The 17,822-nt window shown below is 56.8% G+C and overlaps 1 protein-coding gene across 1 annotated transcript; it reads right to left on the reverse strand.

The window, feature by feature from the left end:
- Window positions 1–1,248: 1,248 nt before the first annotated feature.
- LOC123816048 (DNA dC->dU-editing enzyme APOBEC-3F-like) lies at window positions 1,249–13,688 on the reverse strand. Its single transcript, XM_045834770.1, has 9 exons — window positions 13,249–13,688; window positions 12,054–12,198; window positions 10,566–10,857; window positions 10,003–10,160; window positions 9,659–9,726; window positions 3,153–3,294; window positions 2,353–2,650; window positions 2,011–2,125; window positions 1,249–1,531 (listed from the first exon to the last, which is right to left on the reverse strand). The coding sequence occupies exons 1-9, from the start codon at window positions 13,302–13,304 to the stop codon at window positions 1,522–1,524; spliced, it is 1,284 nt and encodes a 427-aa protein (XP_045690726.1). The 5' UTR covers window positions 13,305–13,688; the 3' UTR covers window positions 1,249–1,521.
- Window positions 13,689–17,822: the final 4,134 nt, after the last annotated feature.

Genomic DNA, 17,822 nt, shown 5'->3' on the forward strand with positions numbered 1-17,822 from the left:
GGAGCATCAGAACACTGGGCTAAGGCCGCCAGAGATGCCTGGACTCGGCCCTCCACCACCCGCCGTGGTGCGGATGGGGACGGGGTGTGAAGGGACAAGTGTCTAGCACCGTACACCAGGACAACCAAGGTCAAGCAACAAAGAGCCGGCTGGTGGGAGACCCAAGACATTCTCTGGAATGATTTTATGGACATATTCCCAACACACGCAACCCTCCTGCTTTTCCCTCCCCCCGGTGGCCTGCCCAGAATCCCACCACCCCAGGATCCTCACCTGCTCCCTGCAGGTGGCCCCACGGCCCAGCCCACCCTGAGGACAACTTGACTCAGCTCCTCCCCAGGACGGTCCCCGGGTCCTCAGCTCCGTGGTCCGAGGACCAGACACCTTCATTCATGGTCCACACTGAGCGCCTCAGCGGCCACGTCTCTGGCCTGATTCTCAGCTGCTCTTTGCTTTCTGTTCTGCTTTTGGGAAGGCTCTGGTCACCCCCACCCTCACAAGCTCGATCCTACTGTTACTATAAAATTTATTGAGTGTCAATGTAAATTCACCACTAATTGTCTTTCTGCTTCTTCTCCACTGCAATCCCCAGGAGGCAGCCCCACCGAGGGTGCCCCAGGAGTGATGTGGGAACGGATGCAGAGGAGTGGAGTGTGAGGGGGCCTGGGAGTGCCTGGGGCTCAGCATCTGCAATGGACGCAGTAGGGTCAGGGTCAGGCTGGATGGAACCTGGGAGTCAGACACATGGGCCAAGGCTCCAGCTTGTACCAAACTCACTCAGAAAGCTCCCCGGTCCCTGTGTGACTCAGCTGGGTCCCCCACCCAATCAAGAGTGCTAAGGTCCCACCCACAGAGACTCAGAATTGGGACTGCATTGCAGAGAGCACCCTGCTAGAGGTGATCAAATTTAAACAAGATGCTGAGAGTGGACCTTATCTACCTCGACTGATGCCCTTAGAAGAGGAGAAAGCTGGGACACACAGAGGGACCCAGGGGCTCCCCAGCAGCCACCCAGAGAGGAAAGGCCACAGAAGGGCAGAGGGAGGGGGCGGCCATCTGCAGCCAGAGAGACAGGCCCCAGGAGCAACCTCCCTGCCAACACCTCGACCTTGGATGTCCAGCCTCCAGACTGTGGGGGGCAAACCTCCAGCTGAGCCACCCAGGCCGTGGAGCACTGATGGAACCACCTCCCAAAACGCAGGTGTGTGCCCCCCCGTGCGAGGAGCCAGAACACCGAGACACCGGAGCTGCAGTCACTGAGGCTTTATTGGATTCGGCCAAAGGGAGAGAAGAGGAGGGCCAGACCTCTCCCAGTTCTCTTCTCCGACAACTGGAAATTCAGCGTTTTTATGCAGCTGGAAGAGGGGGAGGGCGGCTTCGGAGACCTGGAGAGAAGCCTGTGTTCCCTCCAGCTCAGACCAGGCCTGTTCCCATCAGACCTGGGGCCGCAGCTGGGCTGGGCTCCCTGGGACACGGTCTTCCTTCTGCAACAGGCTCGGGAAGCCCCCTGGGACCCCGAGGTCATCCCCTGCTTGACAAGGAGACAGCACCTTCTAACCACACTTCTGACCACCTTCCCAAGTCAAAGGACTTGAGCAGGAAGAGCTGTCACCCCGGGGGCGCTGGCCTGACTGACAACACAACCCCTGGACTGCAGCTGCCCCAGAGGCAGGGGCACTCAGGTGGCCCGGGGCCGGGCCTCAGGGCCCCTGAAGGAGGCCCTGGCAGCCGAGTGCCGTGGCTCTCTGCTTGTCACACTGCTGCACTTGGTGCCCATTGTGCTCAGTTAATGACAGGGTCTGGTTAGTGTGGTGACATGGGAGGGCCCAGTTAAGGGGTGGGGCTCCTTCCTTTTGGGGACAGGGAGGCCGGGAGGGGTAAAGGGAAAATGGGTGTGGGGGGCACCTTAGGGATCAGAGAGGCAGAGAGAACAGAGCTCAGGCGCAGGAGGTGGGAGGGGAGGGGGAGCGGGACGGAACAGAACGGGGAGGGGGCTGAGGGAACACTTACCAGACGATTTCTTTAAGCTCGTCATCCAGAGCATAATAATTTCGACGGATACCCTTCCAATACCTGAAGGACATTCCGCCATTGTCCACAAAGTTGTCCCAACAGTATTCAAAATCTGATGCAAAGAGGGGAGACAGCAGTCAGGTCAGGCCAGGGAGCCTCTCTGTCCTGACCCTGCCCTGGCCTCGCCCCTCAGGGCCTGGTGTCCTCCCTGCAAGACGCCATCACTCCTTCCTCAGATTCCCACGTTCCCCTTCCACTCGCTCTCCCTGGGGAATTGTCGTGTCCCCGAGCCTGGTCCGATCCCCGGGACAGCCCTGCCCCCACGCCCTCTGCTCTCACCCTCGGGAGACATCATGGCCACCTCGGCCCCTGCCTGGTCCAGCAGTCGAAGCCCCTCCTGCTGGTCCTGGTCATCACACTTGTACAGGCGGGAGGCAAAGATGCTCAGGGTGACGTTCTCGCGCTCCCCCAGGAAGCTGACCACCTCCTCTGCACACTCGAAGCAGGGGCTCCAGGACATGTACCAGGTGACACGGTAACCCGCATGAGGGGATGGATACTTGTCGTTGAACCAAGAGAGGAAGCACTCTTCTGCGTGGAGAGGCTCCACCGGGTAGATGTATTGAAGGTAAGAGGGCTGGTGGGTGGAAGGACAGGGCACAGGGGGTCAGGGGTTGGCTGCAGGCTGAGGGGCGTGCTCTGCCTCTGCTGAGGCTGCGTCCTCCTCCAGGGAGACCTGGCTCCAGGCTCAGAGCAGGCAGGGGGCCAGCAAGGGGCAGGGGAGGGTTCCCCACTGGGGGTCACACCTGCTGGGTCTAGAGGAGTCAGGGGTGTGGCTGGGGAGGACCCAGCCAGCAGAGCACCTCCTGAGGCCACCTGAGGCCCCATTCTCTAAGGCCCGACTCTCAAAGATGCCCTTCCCTCCAAGACCGCAGAGGCCCTGGGCCCTGGGCAGCAGATGCTCTAAAAGGGACCTCATGGACCAGGCCAATGCCACAGTGCATCGGGATTCAGGGGGTCAAGCGGGGACATGAAGGCCTAAATCTGAGCACATCGGTGTAGGGAGGAGGCTCTGGCATTCTACTTATTATAGTTTTTCTACCTCCTTCCCTTTGGTGACAGTATCATGGGTCTTGTACCTGGTTTCGAAAGATCCCCTGGTAGCAGGGCTTGAGAAAGTTGTACTTTTTTTTTTCCACCTGGAAACAGAGGTAGGTGTTGTTCAGCCCAGGGGCGAATGGCTGGTTGTGGAAGTTGGTGGTGTAGATCTTGGGATATAAGCTGTACATCGGTTTCCCGAGGGGAGAGAGAAAACCGAAAATACAGAGAGTGTTTACAGGGCTGTCTTCCATCTGGTTTCTACTCAGCAAGCCCCCTGAACCCCTGGCCCTGTGCCTCCCCTCCATCCCTTCTCCCCAGCATGCCCTGCCCTGTCCCAGGCAGGAAGATGGGGAGAGGAAGAGGAGGGGTCTGCAGGGACAGCTGGCACCAGCATCCTCTCCCGTGGGACCCCCGCTCTGCTGCTTCTCACAGCACACCCCACCCCCACCCCAGCTTCCTGCCCACCCATCCCCAACCCAGGCGAGTATGGACACGGGTGGTACAATGCTCTCTGTCACCACAGGTGGTCACGAGCTGCTGGTAAGGAAGCCAGCAAGGGCCACGGGACGCTGAGCTCAGTGCTCGGGGAGCCTCAGCCTGCTTGCTTAGCCGGCCCCGCAGCCTCACAGACTCCGTGCCACACTCCAGGGCTCTGCCGCTGGGCCCTCTGAGTCCTGGGGGCCCCGGAGCTCTCCCCAGGGCAGGGGGAGGTGCTTGCCCCCAGAGGCTGCAATGTAACTAGTGGGTGGACCCTCAGAGGTCAGGAAAGTTTGGGAAGTTGACTGGTTATTTTGAAAAAGCTCCTCGCCCTTCCCAAGGCGATACAGTCCCAGAGGAACAGGGAAGCTCTCTCTGTCTCTGGCTCCGGGGGACTTGCACAAACGCTGTTTGGTCTGCGATCGCGCTCTCTCTCTCTCCCTCTCTCTCCCTCTCTCTCCCTCTCTCTCCCTCTCCATCTCCCTCTCTCTGGAATAACTCCCCTAGGTGGGTGTAGCGGCTGTGCGGGCCTGCAGTGGACGCAGGGCACCAACGGTTCAGCTCGCACGTGAAACAGGAACTGTCAACACCGGCCTTGGTTTCCGCCCTGTGAAGACGCGGTTGAACTTGTTCCGTGGGGGGACGAATGGAGGTGGGACATTGCACACCCAGGCTCGGGCTTCCACCAGAATAAACCTTGCCTCCCACAATCTCCGGGCGTAGGTCCCTGAAATACTTTTCCCCTGACACTGTGGAAGAGCCTGGTCTCCACGAGCAACACCTCCACTCCCAAGTGACACTTTTTACAATGTAGGTACATTCATGCCTAAGCTTTGTGCCAGGCAACTTTTTTCACTCAAGCTAAGAAATACATTCACAGGCTCCAGTGACTATTGTAGGAGCTCCATGCGCCTGAGCACAAAGCTTAGGCATGTGCTCAGAAAGGCAACTCCATTTCTCCTTCCCAGAATTCTGGGGGAGTCACCCCATTTTATAGAGAGTGACTCCCCCAGAGGGAAGAAGCAGGCACACAGCAGGGAGTGGCCCGGTCCAGTGCAGGGCAGCGGAGTGACAGAGCGCGTCCCCTGCCCGGGCAGAGCCCTGTCCAGCACCAGCAGGACGGGAAGGGCAGTGTGTGCCCTGGGGGATGAGCTGCCCTTTGCTACCCAGTTGTGCACGGAGAGCCTTTCTCCTGACCGTGGGTGGCACTGTTCTCCGCTCCCACTGCTGGTCGCTACGCTTACACACGCCAAGGACGTGGCCGTGTCTGGGAGCAGAGTGACTCACTCTTGAGCTCACAGTGGGGCCGTCTAGGGGAGCTCAGGGACCTTCTGGCCCAGGGAGCTGCTCTCACTCAGTGTGTGTGGTGGGGCCATTCAGCAGCAGGAGTGGAGGGCATCCCCAGATCAGGGCAGAGATCCCCGATGCAGAGGGAGCTGAGGATAGGAGCCCAGAGGGAGGAGAAGCCAGGCTGGCGTTGGGGTGGATGAGGCTGAGGACAGACCCCGCAGGGCCCACCGTGTAGGAAGGAGCCACAGAAGGGACAGATTGGGCAGCGGTACCTGGGCCAGGGCTCCATGACGTTGTCCTCCTGCTGGGCTGTTTCTCTGCTGGTATCTGCCCCCAGCGCTGGCTCTGCCTTTCTTCTCAGAAGGCTCCTGCTTCAGGAAAGTCCCTTGTCTGAGGTCTTCCGCCTTGTCAGCTGAGGCCCCACCTCCCCCTGCGTGGGCTGCAGGGTAGGAGGGCCCTGGGCTGGGGGCCTCCTGTGGTTCTGACCCACCTTCCCCGCCTCCTGTGCCCTGCCTCCTGGCACAGCTCCTCCCCTGCTGGACACAGGCCCCTCTGGGCAGCAGGACCAGCAAAGGGAAAGTGAAAGTGAGGGTGACAAATAGGGGGTGGGACAGGCCCTGCTGGAGGGAGCAGGACAGAGGCCCCGCTCCCCTGGGAGGGGCCTGCTGGAGTCCCTTCCACAACCCACCCCCAGCCCCAGTCCACACCCAGTTTTCACCCCTCGCAGCCTGTTGAAGGGCGCAGGTGAAGAGAAGGCTGGACCTGGGTCAGGGACGGATGTGCCTGGAGTTCCTGGTTCTGGGCGAGGCATCTGGGAAGTCCCCTTGGACTTCCCGTGGAGGGACAGAGGGCTGCTGCCCCAGTCCCTCGGCTCATCAGGGTTTCCCATGTTCCAGGGATGGGGGGGCCTCCCTCAGTCACGGGGCAGATGCTCTGCTTCTGGGTGTGGCCAGGCTTATGCTCTTTCTGTATAAAGTCATTTTAATGTTTTAAAATGGTTTTCTTTTTTAATGACTAATTTTTTGAGAGAGAGAAGACACAGAGAGGGCCAGGATAAGACAGCACAGATGGGTTGTCCCGCTGGTTCAAACACGCCCTGGCATCTTCCTGGGGGGCCCTCACTGGGCTCAACCCCGCGACCTTGGTGAATGAGGAAGACTCTCTGACCAGCTGAGCTACCTACCCTCTCAGGGGTGAATGTTTTCATATTTAACGTTTTGAAACATGGTTGTTTTTTCATGCATATATGATGACAGCCATAAAATGTTTAGTTTGCTTTGGATTGCCTATACAAAAACGTTTCATGAGTTTTCTCCCTGTGATTTTGTCCTCCTGGTGTGCAGGGCCCCAAACTGGTGCATGTGGGACCGTGTGTCTGCGTGGGGGCTGCCTGTGAGCTCTCTCTCCTGCCCCCTGGGCGCTTTTGTTCATGCCGGGCTGCTGCCGCGCGGCCCTGCTGTGTCTGTGGGGCAGGTACCGGAATCCCGATGCAGACCCACCGCGTGTTCTTATCCTCTGAGGCCGCACTGGCCCGACACAGATCCACGGGAGTTTAGGGACAAGCGTTTGCACGCTGCAGGAGGAGGCGCCCTGTTGCCAGTGTGTAGGTCAGCGGCAGCGGCACAGACCTCCGTGTGCCCCTGGGACTCCCCGTCCAGGAACACGGCCTGTCCCTCCTCGTCTGCCGGCCTCCTTCTGCATCCACACGGAGTCCCCGTCAGGGGGAGGGAGCCGGGAAGGAAAGGCAGGGGAGGCAGGGGTGAGGACCAAGAGGAGGAAAGGGAGTGTGGGGCGGGAAGGAACGGGGCACAGCAGGAAGGGACCCCACTCTGGGCCCGTGGAGGCAAGCAAAGGGCTGGGGACAGCACAGAGTGGGGGAGACGAGGGGGAGCAGTGGGGGGTGTGGATCCGACTCCACCTCTTCCACTTGCAGCCCTGGGAGAAGGGACAGGGCTTTGCCTCAGACACCAGGAGCTGAGCATCACTCCCTGTCCCGAGGGTGGTGCGGTCTGCACAGGCTTGGGCATGACGGGGCTTGGCTCAGATGGGGACACCAGGGGAGGCGGCCTCACAAGGCAGGGGCCAGCTAGGAGACCCGGGAGGGGAGCCCCTCGCAGTCCATCCCCCTCACCTGGGCCTGGCGCCATCCCCTCTGGGACAGGCAGTCTCCCTGGCACAGCGGCAGCAGGGGCAGGGGGAGCACCCAGGGTCAGAGCAGGAGCCTGCAGAGGGGAGGAGAGGAGTCCCCATCAGGGAGGCCAGGAGGAGGGGGTCAGGAGCAGGACTGGCCCTGTCCTGGGTCCCAAGCATGGCCACCTGCTGAGGCCTCCAGGGCTGCCTGTCACCACTGCCCTCTGTCACCACGACCCTCTGTCAACACTCCCTCCCAGCACAGGGCTGCCCGTGGGGGAGCACAGCCTGCTGGAGGACTGAGGGACTGACTGCACATGGGAGGGTTATTTGTAAATGAGACTTCCCATCCCTGTCATAACAACCTCACCCTTAGTGGAGGACTAACTGTCTCAGACACTGTCCTAATGCACGACATTCAACTGCCAGCACCGCCCCCAAGGTCAGTCAGTCACTGTCACTCCCCATATGTTACAGGTGGGAACCCAGGAGCTGGTCCTGTTCCCTTCCCAGTGCCCACACACTCTCCCAGGAAACAGCCCTGGGCTCTCTCATCATTTCTGGGCTGTGCTTCATGGGCTGTCTCGTCAGCCACCCTTCATGGTGGGTCCCTGCCGTTGTCCATCCAAAGTGTGTAGAGGCTGCCGTGTTCTGGGCTTGGTCCCGTCCTCCTGCTGCCTCCTTGGATGGAGGAATGAAGTGTGGAGGGGGCCGCCATCTGAGGCTCAGAGGAGACCAGGGAAGACAAGCCCTGGAGCTGAGCTGGGGGACAGGGCGGTGGGCCCGGTGACCGAGAGCATCACTGACCCCTGAGCCAGGCCCCCACCCTCCTGCTCTGCCCACAGGTCTGCTTCTGTGGGACGGGCTGACTTTCTGCCCCTGCAGGCAGCTTCTGTCCCAGGCAGCACAGTCCCCGACACACCCCTCTCTCTACCTCGAGTCCTGCCTTCAGGCTCCTTCTTGTCCCTTGTCCTCCCTCCATGGCCCTCAGCCCTGTGTTGTCCCTTCCTGCCCTGCCCTCCCCTTTGCCTCCAGCTCTCTGGTCACGTTGTCTGTCAGCTCCTCCCTCTGGCTGCTAGTCCTCTCTGACTTAGCCACTTTCTCCTGTGGCCATGGTCATCCTGACTGTCCTCATTCTCTGTCCCTCCATGTCTCACACTAAATGCTCCACCCCAGTGCCTACAGTCACTGTGTGAGCTTGTGACACAGGGTGGACCCAAAAGGGAGCAGAAGTTTGTGAGGAGGGACCCGGGAGCCTTGGCTGCCCAGAACACCTGGTGCAGCACGCCCAGCTGTCAGGGCTCACTCAGCATGACTCAGGCTGCACAGAGACAGACACAGGCAGGAGAGACGTCTGGTGCCTGGGACTGTGAGGGCAGAGGTGTGATTCAGGCAGGGAAGCCCCTGTCTCAGGCTTCCTCCCAGGTCAGTGGAATTAGCAATGGCCTGTGGACTAGAATAATTCTCAGCCTCCCATCTGACTGGCAGTTCTAGTTTCTCTTCCCTACAGTTACACTCAGTCTTTATCTTCTCCTATTGCGTGGGCTGTCATTTCAAAAACAGCTCTGGTATTTGTATGATAGTTTAGGGGAGGAACTCCATCCAGCAGAGCTCTCGTGGCCACCACGGATGAGAAATATGTCGTCCCTGACACAGTCTTGTTGTTCCAGCAGGAAAGGGGGTGGCAATTCCCTCTAGTGGGGAATTCCCCGGGCCCTTCTCCCAAAGGCCTTTTACGGAGCATGAGATGTGTAGAGGTATGCAGCATACATGCCTATCTCGTCAATCAATGTCAAAAGGCTGCGGTCCTACAAAAACAGGTGTCATCTATCGATAACAGTGGAAGGAACACAGAGATGTGCCTCAGGTCAGGGTCTGTTAGTCATGCTGACACCAGAGGGTCGTTAAGATGTATTTCATGAGATAAGGAGTTTCTGCTTGTGCCTGGAACTTAAACTCTGGTTTGTATCGTCAGGGCTTATCACTAGGCAGAGTAGGCTTCAAAGGATACAGTGTAGGTTTCGGGCCTGATTCGCACGGGCACCCTCAGTGTTAGAGTGGAGTTATGCCCGCCCCCTGAGTTTTCACCTGGTTTTCCACGGAGACTTACTAGCCCCTTTCAGGGCTTGCTCTCGTGGGGCTACAGTCTCCGAAACCACACAGAGCCGTCTCCAAAAATAGTTTGTCAGTGAGTTTCGGTTTTTGCATTCCAGATTCTGATCCTATGAACATTACTGATTTTTACTTGGAAGTGAAAATTAGTGTGGCCACTGCCCTCCCGGGAAAGTACCACCAAAGACAGAGGGTTTTGCCCATTGGCAGGTGTTTATTGAACTCTTTGGACGTCATGATACATGCACAAAGGGAAAAACATTTTGTGGAAGATTTTCAGTCCTTCATTTCATTGCTTTGTATTTAAAATCCATGGAAATAAGTATTTCCCTAAAAATCAAAAATGGTTCCGGTAGTACTGAGTAGAATCTTACTGGTGTGTACTTGGAACGTATCATAGATTTAAAATAAAAAGTAAATCAAGTGGGTATTTTAAAAACAAATTTCTTAGGAGCTCATTGACTTTTTGTGATGTCTTTGGATCAATTTGGAGATGGGGGGAAAGGTGAGTTTTCTCATCTTGAAGAAGGTGTTTCACTCCTCAGTCTCCAGAAGACTCCGGTTGTTCAAAGAGGTTGAGTCCGTCTTCAGTTGCTCTGACTCCTGATGGAGACATGGGGTTGAAGGGTGTGGGAGGGTAGCAGGTGGGAAGAGAAGCTGAGAGGTGTCCGGGGCAGCTGCAAGGATGGGGAAGGACGGGGGGACACAAGGACGTGGGAGAGCAGAGGGACCTTGTGAGAAGGGAAGGGAGGGAGGGAGCATGTGTCCCAGGGGGGAGCAGGTGACCCAGAGGAGGCCTGAGCAGAGGGAAGGAAGGCCCAGGGAGAGAAGGTGAGGAGGGAGGGGAGCAGCGGGAGAGCAATGAGCGGGGAACCTCACCAGGAGAATGTCTTCCAGCATCTTTGATAGTTTCTCACTGTTTTTATTCAGTTTAGACCAGGTTAGACCAAGGCTGAAAACCAGGTCATCCAGGTTACTCCGGGGCGGGAAAAGTGCTTCCTGGGGGGCCACAAAGGTTGTCCAGCAGCACGTAAAGTCTGAGAGGGAACAGGGCAGATAACATTGAGCTTCAGCTCTGGGGAGCAGCAAGGAGCCACAGGGTCTCTGCCTCTTCCGACACGCTCTCCCCATCACCATTTTATTGCCACTTTTCTTTCTTCCTCCCAGGGACTTAATTATCACTGAAAGTTTGGTTACCTGGAGTGAGAGGCAGTCTAATTTTCCCTTTTTCTGGATGTCCCCTTCTTTCATGTGTCTTCCCTTCCCCTGCCCACCTCTCTTCCCTGAACTCTCTCCCCCAGGAGACTCCCCAGACCTCTCCAGATGCAACACCGCCTCTCTGGGCAGCTGACTGACACTCCACTTCGTCTTTGGGGTTCCAGATCCTTTCTATCTGCTCCTAGTTCCTCCCAGGAGCCTGCCCCAGTGCCCTCTGCTCTCACCCTCTGGAGACATTACGGTGAGCTCGGCTCTGGGGCCGGCCAGACTACGAAGCCCCTGCCGGTATTCTGGCTTATTGCTGTGGTAGAGTCGTGAGAAAGTCATGCGCAGCCGCACATGCTTGTGCGTGTTCAGGAACTCGGCCACCTGCTTCGCACACTCCACACAGGGGCTCCAGGACATGTACCAGGTGATGTCGTATTCTTCTCCAGAGCCCGGGGTCTGCTCCAAGATTACCTCCTTGAACCAGTTCAGGAAGCAGATTTCTGCGTGGACTCTCTTCTTTGGATAGAACTGGCAGAGAGGGACAAGAGAAGGGGACACGCTTGGCTGTCAGAGCAGGCTGTGGCAGGCCCGAGGGGCTGGGGACCAGGGCACAGGGAGCAGCGGTCTCAGGGGCAGGCTGTGGATCCATTTGTGCTTTCTAAGCCCCTCCCTCCCCCTCTGTGCTCATTTGGCCTCCCCTCCCGCACTCATCCATGAACTCCAACACCATTCTCCCCGCCCTTCCTCCTACAGGCGTCCTGAGCGCCTGCCCCTGGCTGGGCCCCTTGTTCCCCGGGCGCCATCTGCTGGGGACGGCCGGGGAGCTGCCTTGTCCACAGGGGAGTCCACAGCCACACGCGTGTACCATGTCGTGATGTGTGGCTCACCCGGATTAAGACGTGGGGCAACTGTGTAACACACACCTCCTGTCAATGACTTAGTGTGAAGAAATAGAGTAACCTCTCTCTGAGGAACTTTTGTGTTGACTGTGTGTTGAAATAATGCCTGAGCGCTATTACAGAGACATGCCAGCATGACATTCATCAGTTTCTCATAAAGTCTGAATACTGGGCACAGGAAAAGGTTAAATGCCATGAGAGACCCCACTCACTGCCTGTCCACCAGGCGGTCCCGCTGCAGTGACAGCTGCCATCCCATAATGATTCCTCCTCACAATGTGCTCTGAGTGGTCTGCAGCCTGGTGGAGGTGGGAGGGCTGGTGGGTGGAGGGACAGGGCACAGGGGGTCAGGGGTTGGCTGCAGGCTGGGGGGCGTGCTCTGCCTCTGCTGAGGCTGCGTCCTCCTCCAGGGAGACCTGGCTCCAGGCTCAGAGCAGGCAGGGGGCTAGCAGGTGGGGGTGGGTTCTGCCCTGGAGGTCACACCTGCTGGGTCTGGAGGAGGCAGGGGGGTGGCTGGGGAGGACCCAGCCAGCAGCGCACCCCCTGGGGCCCCCTAGCAGCTGGGGCTCAGCAGGCCCCACTCTCTAAGATGCCCTTCCCTCCAAGAACGCAGAGGCCCTGGGTGAGGAACAGACTGATGGGCAGCAGATGCTCTAAAAGGGGCCCGTGGGCCAGGCCAATGGCACAGTGCATCCGGATTCAGGGGGTCAGGTGGGGACATCAAGGCCTAAAACTGAGGACAATGGGGAGGGGAGGAGGCTCTGGCATTCTACTTGTTTACTTTCCACATGGGTGCCTTAGATGACTGAATTGTGGGTCCTGTACCTGGTTTTCAAAGACCCCTTTGGAGATAGGTGAGTTGTTTCTTTGCACTTCGTAGCAGATGTAGCAGCCATTTCGACCTTTCGGGGTGAGCTGGTTTGTGAAGTGAAAGTTGAAATAATCCTCATATAACTTCTGCATCGGGTTCCTGGTGACGAGAGAGACGACAGAAAACACACAGTGTCCCCTGGGCTTTCTGCCATCCAGTTTCTCCTGAACAGGGGCCCAGGACCCCCTGAGTGCGGTGGCCCCCTCCCCATTCCACCCAGGATGTCCTGCCTCCTCCCAGCCAGGACCACAGGCAGAGGAAGAGGTGGGATCTGCAGGGACAGCCAAGACCGTGTCCTCTCCTGCAGGACCCCGGTTATGCTGCTGCCAACAGCACACACCCACCCCTGCCTCAGACTCCTGGCCACTCATCCCCAGCCACTGGGAAAAAAAGAATAATAAAACTGCCTCCACCCCCCAAGAAAAGCCTTTAATATTGAGGTTCAAATCACACCTCACTTTTCATTTACACGGGCTTATTGTTTAAAATACCAGGCTAATACCTGAAATTTCAGGCTCACACTACTGTTCTAAGAGCTCCCTGTATGTGAACTCCTGTCCTCCCCAAATCTAGGGGTGTCACCCCGTTGTACAGAGAAGGGAGCAGGGCAAGACAAGTAGTGGCTGGTGCAGTGCAGGGCAGGGGAGTGACAGAGCGGGTCCCCTGCCCGGGCAGAGCCCTGTCCAGCTCCAGCAGGACGGGAAGGGCAGTGTGTGCCCTGGGGGGTGAGCCACCCTTTGCTACCCAGATGTGCACGGAGAACCTTCCTCCTGACCGTGGGTGGCACTGTTCTCTGCTCCCGATGCTGGTCGCTACGCTTACACACGCCAAGGACGTGGCCGTGTCTGGGAGCAGAGTGGCTCACTCTTGTGCTCACAGTGGGGCCGTCTGTTGGCTCCACCCGGAGCTCAGGGACTTTCTGGCCCAGGGAGCTGCTCTCACACGCTGTGTGTGGTGGGGCCATTCAGCAGCAGGAGTGGGGGGCATCCCCAGATCAGGGCAAGACCCCCGATGGAGAGGGAGCTGAGGGAAGGAGCCCAGAGGGAGGAGAAGCCAGGCTGGCGGTGGGGTGGACGAGGCTGAGCACAGACCCCGCAGGGCCCACCGTGTAGGAAGGGGCCACAGGGGGGACAGAGTGGGCAGCGGTACCTGGGCCAGGGCTTCGGAGTGTAGCCTTTCTTCCAGGTCAGTTTCCTTCTCGCCATTGTCCCCAGCGCTGGCTCTGCCTTTCTGCTCAGAGGGCTCCTGCTTCAGGAAAGTTCCTCGTCTGAGGTCTTCCGCCTTCTCAGCTGAGGCCCCACCTCCCCCTGAGTGGGCTGCATGGTGGGAGGGCCCTGGGCTGGGGGCCCCCTGTGGTTCTGACCCACCTTCCCCGCCTCCTGTGCCCTGCCTCCTGGCACAGCTCCTCCCCTGCTGGACACAGGCCCCTCTGGGCAGCAGGACCAGCAAAGGGAAAGTGAAAGTGAGGATGACAAATAGGGGTGGGACAGGCCCTGCTGGAGGGAGCAGGACAGAGGCCCCGCTCCCCTGGGAGGGGCCTGCTGGAGCCCCTTCCACAACCCCCACCCCAGCCCCAGTCCACACCCAGTGAGGGCCCCTCGAAGCCTGTTGAAGGGCGCAGGTGAAGAGAAGGCTGGACCCTGGGTCAGGGACGGGTGTGCCTGGAGTTCCTGGTTCTGGGCGTGGCATCTGGGAAGTCACCTCGGCCTTACCGTGGGGGGAGAGAGGGCTGCTGCCCCAGTCCCTCTGCTCATCAGGGTTTCACACATTCGGGAGGAGGGGCCCTCCATGAGTCACAGGGCAGATGCTGTGCTTCCATAGGGGGCCAGGCTCTCAGCTTATGCTCTTTCCATATGAAGGTGCTTTAATTTGTTTAAATGGTTTTTTGTGGATTGATTTTTGAGAGAGAGAAAAAGACAGAGAGAGCAGGGATAAGAAAGCACACATTAGGTGACCCACTCGTTCATACACGCCCTGGTATATTTCTGGGGGCCCTGACTCGGTCAACCCTCCTTATTGATGCTAGTATGGTTAGAGAGTTTTACTTATAGATCATGCATTCTCTGAGTCATGTGTCAGGAAGGTACTTTGTGGTCAGGCCCCAGGAGACGTGGCCACGCCCATCCTGATGTGGGGCTCTGGGCGCTGAGCACAGGACGGGCCTCCACCCGGCGCTTCCTTCACCCAGCGGAGTCGGTGGGCAACAAAATGCGTTCTAGAGGACCTTAATGTGCATTAAAGGAAGTGATACAAAGAAAGATCCAATGTCGTCTCATCCTTGCCGTCACACGCACATTTATTTCTTCAGCATGTTGTGGGAAAAGGAAACAGAACGCAGGCCCATGCGGTCGCAGTCAGGGACGGCAGAACCCCGGGTCCCGGCGGACCGAGCACTAAACGGAACTGCTGAGATCAGCGGTGATGTCAGGCCTCTGGCTCCATTTCCCTGCAGGCGCCGCGGCTCTGTCCTCCTGTGTGGGCTTCGTTCCACTCCAGCTCCTTCCCCTGAGGTGCAGAAATGGTTACAGCAGGCCCAGGCCCCAGGGTTCTCCCCGTCTTCTCCCCCAACCATCCAGAGAACCCAGAGCTGGGGTGTCCAAAAGTCCCGGGATTCACGCTGATTGGACGGGCTTGTTCACGTGGCACTTTTGAGCCAATCATCGAGTGGCTGGGGTAGAACCGATGGATCCACCTACTCCTACCTTACTGGCAGAAGGTCTGCCCAGCAGCAACAGGGGGTCACGCGGAAGGTAGATCTCACTGACATCAAACTATTCTTAACATGTAGAATAGTACCTTGTAATTTAAAGTCATTGATGAACTCAGCCTTTTTGGCGGGTACAAATTGATGATCTGTGGTGTGAAAACTCTGAGGAATTGTGCCTAAAGAGGATGTTTTAAAGATCTAATACCTAATGAGTATTCTTTGCAAGTCCACGTGCTTCTAGTTGCAAATGCTCACGCAGTTATTACAAATTCACACCCCTAACAAAACTCTCCTTCACCGGTCCCCCCAGAGGGAATGGATCAGCCAGTGGCATGGAGAGAGCTGGAGCATCGGGTCAGACGTCCTGTTGTGCCACGTTCTGAACTCTGTGCTCATCAGGCACCAGCCCCACCCCCATATCAGTGTCCCCGCAGACGGACCTCCCCAGGGCAGTGCCTCTGTGTGCGTCATCCTCTCTCTTTCTGCTTCTGCTTCTTTAGTTCTTCCTTCCAGCACCTCATCAATCTGGTTTTTTCTGCTTATACAAGGACTGTCATGCCTTCCCCAAAATGGGCCCCTCACCCCAGGTCTCCCTGACCTTCCATGTCCACCAGCTAAAGCTAACTGAGAAAACCATAGCATCTGAACTCAACAAAATGAACCTGCACCTTGGCTTGGGCTTCAAAGAAGTAATTTCAAAATCCAGAAGAGACAATCTGATTGGTGCATCTTGCATCAGGTTCCACGCCATGACCAGTTAGCCATGGAAGCCTGAGGGCCCACCAGTGTGGGAGAGGAGAGACGATGGCAGCAAAGGAGACAGTGACTCAATACGTCACTCAAGGTGGGTCTACAAATCCTTTGGAACATTGTGACACCTGCTATAAGAGTACCATCCAGGGTCAGTTTATAAAAGCAACACAGCCTATGCTGCCCAGTGAGTGGAAGGCAGCACTGAAGCAGACCAACTGGCAGCAGAATAAGCCCCCGGCAGACAGAAAAACTTTATTTCCCGGTGTCAGGAGGAGAGAGCTGGCCTGCCCCAGACCCAGAGCTGCCTGCACATCTGGATCTCACTGGAGTCTGGGTGGCTGCCGAGCAGATTCATCCAGGAGCTGGAGAAAAAGACATGGCGGTAGCTCAGACCACACCTCATCACCTGGGCTGTATCTGGCCCCCTGCCAGAGCTGTTGTGCCTTTATTGGGAACCCTAATGACTTCTCTGTCATTGGAAGTTACTCGTTACTTTGCTCTCCAAAGCTGGAATGTATATGAGCCACTGGGGTAGCAGAAAGACATGAGTCCTGCTGAGGTTTGGACCCATCCTCCTCCCCTCTCAAACCAGAGACCTAAGCCCTTGGCTCCAAACACTGATTGGCAGTAGATGCCATCCCTAATCAGCTTCTCCTTCTCTCCAACCTTTAAACATGTCTCCCGACCATGAGCAACATGCTTGTGTGGACTGCAAGACCATTTGGCCCTTATTGGACTGTGAATCTCTGCCACATAAGAAGAAATTAGTCAGAGGTGGTGGGGAAATATGGCCTTTGGGGTCCTCAGGAGCTGAGTCTGAGCCCTAGACTCACCACATAAGAGCAGTGGGATCCCACTCAGGGGGCTTGCCTCTATGCACCTGGTGGTTGACTGGGAAATTTGTGATAACTCTCCCACAAAAAGTAAATTTGAAAACCTAGAATCAAATGGCTGACATAGTTGAATCTCTGATGTTTGCCCCCTTTGCCTTCCTTCATGGCAGAGATGAAAGCAAACTTTATTCCAAGTACTGAATTCAGGCTCTTTCTCTCACACCCAATGTGTTATCAAGTCAACCAGCACTTATTACAGCTACTGTATACACTGGCAAGGGATTCAGAGTCCTGTGTCTCCATGCTCATCTATAAACTTACTCTCAGTGGAAAATGGGGGGATCATGTGCTTCCCAACCTCCCAGAGGACTAGGTGACTGTACAACTTTGTAAAAAATGACAAGAAGAAAAGGTCCTGTTTTGTTCTCTTAGAAATGTCTCAGCAGCAGGGTTTTCCACAGAACTCAGTATGTTTTCCCCTCTCCTCTCTGACTCTCATCTCCTGGCTCACTTTGTTCCCAGGTCCTGGGAGGGGATCCACAGGAGTCACCAAAGCCCCACATGGAAAATGGAGTAGCACTGGGGATTAGCAGCCAGATTCAGCACCATGGACAGCAACAGACGTCCCTGCACCGTCCTCCTGGCCTATGCAGGTGAGTCTTTGGATACTAGCCCTTGGCCTTACTGCCCTTGTACACGAGTGCTGCGTCTGAGGGAAGAGCCTCCCTGCCTCTCATTGGCTTGCTTCCTGCTGCTTGACTAACTGGACCACAGCTCCTGCTCTGACCTGTTAGGACCCTCCCCTCAGGGCTGCAATCCAACAATTCCCCAGGAACTCTTTCCATTTGGACCCGTGCTTGACAAAGGGGACATTCAATGGTCTGTTTCTGGGGCAAGCAGATACAAAGGGGCTGGGCATTTGTGGATTTTCAGGAGATCAAGTTTTAAGCCAAGTCACAGTGCTTTTCCACTTCAAGCCTCCTACTCAAGTCAAGGGCAAGGGTAGACAAGAGCTGAGCCCAGAGTATGGCTGACCCTTTCTTGCTGGCCTACCTGTGGCACCTGGAAGGGTTGACCCCTCCATCTTCAAGACTCCACTCTTTTTGTGATGCCTCTCATAGGGAAACTCCTTGACTGACTGCCCTTCCTCCTCCTACCCCCTCACTGAAGGCCTTGAATAACAAAGTCTGGACCACTCTTCTTGCTCTGTTCCTCTGTCTTCCTTTCCTTCTGTCTCAGACCTCAGGACACACCTCCCTGTCTTTACCTCCAAACTCTGTTCCACCCATCTGAAACCTTAAACCTCAGGTCCTTAGGCTAGCAATGTGGAATCACCTTTGATTTTTCTCTCCCACTTTCCCTATGAAAACCACTAATGAAACTTCTTATCCTGTCATAGAACATAGCTAAATCATGCAATATTTTCTCAA

Source organism: Phyllostomus hastatus, unplaced genomic scaffold (assembly GCF_019186645.2).
Source record: "Phyllostomus hastatus isolate PE091 unplaced genomic scaffold, TTU_PhHast_1.1 phas_contig_198, whole genome shotgun sequence".
Lineage (NCBI taxonomy): Eukaryota > Metazoa > Chordata > Mammalia > Chiroptera > Phyllostomidae > Phyllostomus > Phyllostomus hastatus.